Source organism: Eretmochelys imbricata, chromosome 11, assembly GCF_965152235.1.
Source record: "Eretmochelys imbricata isolate rEreImb1 chromosome 11, rEreImb1.hap1, whole genome shotgun sequence".
Taxonomy (NCBI): domain Eukaryota; kingdom Metazoa; phylum Chordata; order Testudines; family Cheloniidae; genus Eretmochelys; species Eretmochelys imbricata.
The window spans coordinates 51282492-51288491 of NC_135582.1; the positions used below are offsets into that span (position 1 = coordinate 51282492).

The 6000-nt window shown below is 36.7% G+C and overlaps 1 protein-coding gene across 1 annotated transcript in view; it reads left to right on the forward strand.

The window, feature by feature from the left end:
• Nucleotides 1-5651, forward strand: part of GULP1 (GULP PTB domain containing engulfment adaptor 1) — a 111949-nt gene extending 106298 nt beyond the window's left edge. The window contains exon 11 of the mRNA XM_077830399.1: nt 5580-5651. Within this exon, the coding sequence (XP_077686525.1) occupies nt 5580-5651 (72 nt within the window). The remainder of the gene's footprint in view (nt 1-5579) is intronic.
• Nucleotides 5652-6000: the final 349 nt, after the last annotated feature.

The window sequence follows — 6000 nt, forward strand, 5'->3', positions numbered from 1 at the left end:
CATTATTTCTTATCCTATCTTCAGTGGACATGGAGACCAATTGATCACCATCTTCTTTATAACAGCCCTTAACATATTTGAAGACTGTTATCAGATGCCCCCTCAGTTTTCTTTTTTCAAGACTAAACATGCCCAGTCTTTTTACCCTTTGCTTATAGGTCATATTTTCTAATCCTGTTACATTTTTTGCTGCTCTCCTCTGGACTCTTTCCAATTTGTCCAGATCTTTCCTGAAGTGTGGTGACCAGAATTGGACACAGTACTCTGAGGCCTCCCCAATGCTGAATGCGAGCAGGACAGTTACTTCCTGTGTTTGTCATAGATTCAAGGCCAGAAAGGGGCCACTATGATAATCTATTGAGTCCGATGATTTTTAAGTCTATTCATGTTAACACTGTAGTTCCTGGCATTATAATAATATTTATCTTGCCTTTTTTGGAAATCCTTATTATTCAAGAAAGCTGGTTTTTATGTATGGTATTAGTTAAGTATCTGGCAGATAAACCAGCACTTTCCTTTAGTCCTGAAAGGTTTGCTAATTACAATCATAAAGGACAAAAGACATATTAATAAAACTCTGATACAATATGGTACATGAATTCTTTGAATGGATCAAACTTTGACTGTGTAATTTATCCCATTCTCTTTGCCATTCATATTATAGACATAATGAACATTGAGTTATTCTTTGTTTGCTTTGTAAATTTAGAATATTGGAGAAAGTTTAGAAAGGACTGGAGGCCACTAAACTTTGTGATGGAAAGGGTAGAGCCAGGTCACAGAGGGACAGACAAAGGAGACGGTTGGAAACAAAAACAAAATAGATTTGTCAGGCAAGAAATAGGCTAGAAAATATGTAAAAGGCAAAACATGCTGCACACAACAGGTGATAAGTAACGAAACATCAGTTTGGACTAAAAAGTGTCTCTGCTGGTGTACCTGCACCAATGAGCACTGGAGAGCATGCAGATTTTCCCCTCTGCAACATCAGGAATGAGTCAGTTCTTTGTATGTTTAAGAGCTCAGGAAAGTTTTCATACATATTTAACTGAGGGTTTTAAATGTTAGCAGAGCAAATTTAGGTCTTAATTCTGTAAGCTTTACTTTTGTAAGTAGTCCTTACTCATCAGAGTGCTCCCCTTGAAGTCATGAAGAGTATGTGTTGTACCAACACTGGTAATAATGTGTGCAAGGTCAGGGCATTAGCCTTTGTGTAAGTGGGCACAATTCCATTCATTGCATTTAACTGAGACGTGCCCGCTTACACCAGGTTTGTGTTTGGCCTCTGTCACCATGCCTCTGTGGGTCACAACTGAGAATAACAAATTCAGGACAAACTGCTGAGAAATAGGGCAGACACACCTCAAAACTGCTGGTTATTCTCCCACCAGACCAGCAACAAAATAAACTTCTGTTTCACCACACTGGCTAACAAGAAGTCACAAAAACAGTCTCCTTAGGGATTCCAACACTAGACTTAATGATGAGCGGTTATTTAAAACCAGTTTCATCAACCAAAGGGTTCTTCTGATCCCAAACAACCAGCCACATACCCAGGCCAATATATAACTCAGATTTTACTCAAAAATCATGCTGCTGCCAATCCTTTAGTATCTAATATTTAAAGACAGGTTTCAGAGTAACAGCCATGTTAGTCTGTATTCGCAAAAAGAAAAGGAGTACTTGTGGCACCTTAGAGACTAACCAATTTATTTGAGCATAAGCTTTCATGAGCTACAGCTCACTTCATCAGATGCATACTGTGAAAAGTACAGAAGATCTTTTTATATACACAAACCATGAAAAAATGGGTGTTTACCACTACAAACACATTGTAAGGAGAGTGATCACTTTAGATAAGCTATTACCAGCAGGAAAGTGGGGTGGGGGGAGAGAAAACCTTTTGTAGTGGTAAACACCCATTTTTTCATGGTTTGTGTGTATAAAAAGATCTTCTGTACTTTCCACAGTATGCATCCGATGAAGTGAGCTGTAGCTCACGAAAGCTTGTGCTTAAATAAATTGGTTAGTCTCTAAGGTGCCACAAGTACTCCTTAATATCTAAAGGTTTGTTTATAAAAAGGAAGAAAGAAAGTTGAGAGTTAAAAGTGGTTAAAAGAATCAAATATATACAATAATTGCAAGGTTCTTGGATCAGGCTTGTAGCAGTGATGGAATAAACTGTTAACTAGTTAAGTCTCTGGTTGCTCCCAAATCATTGCAAGGTCCTCAGCCCCTTGGTTAGAATGCTCCCGTTAGTATAAGTTCATCGTTCAGACGTTTGAGCAGGAAAGAGTCCAACTGGGAATGTTTTCAGGGCCTTTTATGTGGATGGAAACCCATTGTTCTAGTCTGGAAAATCACGGGTAACAAGATGCAGTTTGGAGTCACATGGGCAAGTCACATGTCCATGCATGCTTTGCTTAGTCATAGCAGAGGCCATTATCTACACTATCCTTAGAAGGTTTACATGAACCCTCATTGAGGATAGGCGTCTTCCATGGTCCATTGTGAGTTAAGTGTTCTTTGATGGGTCATTCAACTTGAATAGTCCCTTCACAATGTGCTGACTAAATACCTTGTGGATGTTACCACAGAAGCAAACACTTGAAATACAGGTACATAGTTAATATTCATAACTTCAGATACAAACATGATACATCTGTACAAATAAGATAATAATATTCAGTAAACCATAACTTTTTCATAGACACCTTACATGTCACATTTTGTACAAGAGTTGATGCAATTATATAACAGTGGTAACAACAATGATCTACATGGTCATATTTTAATCATATAACATCACAGCCTCTAACTGGATTATTGTGTTTGCTTAGAACAATTCTTCTGTGTTTCAGGCTTTTGTGCTTTCATTCTGCATTGCCAGCTCTTGTGAAATCCATAAAAAAATGGGGCAAATTCACCAACATGCTCTGGCTACTTTATGCTAACCAGGCAATGCAACACAGTCACGTACCCAGGCTGGTTCAACCAGGTCTACAACTGCTTAGTCTTGCTGAGCCATAATAGTGATTCTGGCCTGATCTTGGTAGAAATTGCTGTTAGAAAAATCTTTTGCTTGGAAAATCTCAGACCACATTATAATTAAACCCCTTGAGCTTTATTTTATTTCTCTTAATATTATTTTCCAGCCATTAATAATCCCAAGTGGGATTATTAAATATTTTGACATTTTAAATTCTAGCATGTGACTTGAATTTTTTCATGAGTTGAGGCTAGCTGAATCTGTGATTTTCCTTTTATCTTTAAAAGGTATCTTTTTGATGTACAACACATGCATGCTATTTATTCATGACAACCTAATGAGAGTTACAAGTGTACATAAATAGGAGACTATATCTTCAGAGTTTGAGTTTATATCTAACCACAGTAAGGGTGACTTCAAAATGATTATTTTGTCTTAGATGCTTTATAAAGACACATACTGTTTACTTCATACCGCATCAGCAACATTTCCCAAGTACATCCTACTATCAGGAAAAACCTGAAATGAGCATTACAGCAGGAGCTACTGTGGTTAAAATTATCTTGGCCTTTCCATTCAGCCCCCTACTTTTCTTCCAATTGCTCGTAAATGCAATATTTTCACTTATCAGAATGAAATTTTCCAGGCTTCGTCTCTGCTCAAAAGTGATGTTTCTTTTAAAGTTCAAGCCAAAGTAGTTCAGCATTTTTTAAGATGAGGAGAGTGGGGAAAGACAACAAAAACACTTTCTCCATCATAAAAACAAAATGCTTTGGGTCAGATTCCTGCCCTTACTTACATTGAGTAGTATCTTACTTCACAAGTAGTCCTGCTAGAGTAAATGGGATTACTGATGGTGTAAAGTACTTCTCAATGAAAGGGTGGCAGAATCTGGCCTTTAATTTGTTTTTAAACACTTCTACCATGAACACAGAAGGAGAAAGCTGAAATTTGACATGAAAATAAAGAATAGTCTTGAGAACCATCTTTGAATTTTCTAATAGCAATCAGTTTTGATTTGACCAAATTATGTGCCTTTAAAATGTATTCCTTGAACATGCACATTGAATCCGGTATGATTTTTTTCACTTTTTAGCAATGCGCTTTGAGTGAAGTTAGGTTGTGCAGCACTTGCACGGTTGATTTAGCTGCACAGTGTTTGTTAAAGGTAACAGACCCAGGTGAAAGAGAATGTTAGAGTTCCATGGTTCCACACTGAGAAGTGAGGAAACAATAAAGTTAAGGTTGCTTATGTAACTTTAATGCTGACTGCTTGTGTGTATGGATTTTGCCACAACCTAGTGGTATGATCATATGCTGTTTCTCAAAAACAATATGATAACGGTATAGTTGTTGCTACAAATTTAGATACACAGGTGTTGTAACATCTTTGAATATTTTATTCGTTCTCGTACACTGACACTGTTTTAATTGTTATAACAGTCCAGTATATATTAACTTAGACTTTTTATACGTTGAGGTCTCCTCTGTATAAGCTATGTCATATAAGAATTGTGCCTGGATTTTATGTGTGAAGAGCGAAGGAGGTGGCATAAGAAGCGTTCTTTACTGTTGTGTGATCCATATGGGATCTAGGATGTTTTGCAGCCTCTCTGTTAAATGGAGAAAAGGGGCTGTTATATCCCTATTTCTTTTGAGTTGGGGAGGTCTCCACCTCCCCATACATCTCCAGCCTGTAGTGTTGGTGAACCATGTGGAGATAGGTAGTTCCCCGAGTAAGTTTGTTGAAACAGAATGTTTTCTATTGCTTCACCAGTGTCCTGAAGCATTCAGGGTAGTTTTGTTTTGTTTTTCAACCAGGAGGTCAACATTTCTTAGATCCAATTCAGGGGATGAGGCAGCTAACCTAGCTACGCACTCCTGGAAGTTGCAGTAACTGAAAGTGATAATCTCCCACCAATATCCCTATTAAAATTGTAATAAGGAGTTTAATATATTGTGGGATTTACCATCCCTGGAGAAATATAGCAGTATTAGTAAGGATTCACATGGTGAATTTTTTGAAAAATTGTATCAGTTTAGTAAACACATGTAAAATACCAAAAATGCCATTATATGCCATTAAATCTTCAGAAGTTTTTCACATTAGTATAGCTACAAACCATTCTTTCATTCTTTTACCACTTGATATTATTCATTTTGTGTTTTAGGTGCATATTGTGTATTTGCACTCTGTTTCATGTAGTATTTTCAGACATTTATGTATTTGTGCTACATTTTTTTCTTCTGCACCTACCCTGATTAAAAGGAACTTATTAAAACTCAGCCTTGAAATATGACCATTTTTTAAAAACGTGCATGATTCACTATGTGATGTTCTTTTTAAATTCAATTTGCATTTTTGCACAAAGCCAAAAGATTCTGACTTTCTGGCACTGAAATCTTGCATCCTTGGGACCTGTTCCTGCAAAATTGCTTAACTTGACTCACATGAATGGTGCCACTGGAGCCTATGAGGACTACTTATATGCCTACAGATAAGCGTGCATTCAGGAGTTTGCAGGATTGGGGTTTATATATATGGAAAAAGACTATCTTTGTATTAACTATATCTGATTTTTTTTTACAGGAGGGGTTCAAAATGGGACTAACTCTTGAAGGCACAGTATTTTGTCTGGACCCGCTAGACAGCAGGTGCTGATGCCAAGACCAGAAGTTGGAAATTCTTATATGATCCTTTATTTTTAATTCAGAACAAGTATTATAGACGTTATTCATGTGCCAAAAATTATATTTTTAAACATGTTAACTCTTGTGAAGTTTGCTTCTGTAAAACTCCAAATTAGGTTCAATATTTCCCTGTACAAATGTAAAAAATCACACTTGTATATGAAATATGAATTAAATTACATTGTTGTATTTCTCGCTCTCATACTTGGACAGACATTTGCAATACCTAATGAGTATTCACTTTAAGCTGGGAAAGTCCTTTAATGAACTCATAGATACCTTTCTGTTAGAAGACAATATAATTTTTGCATAATATTTGC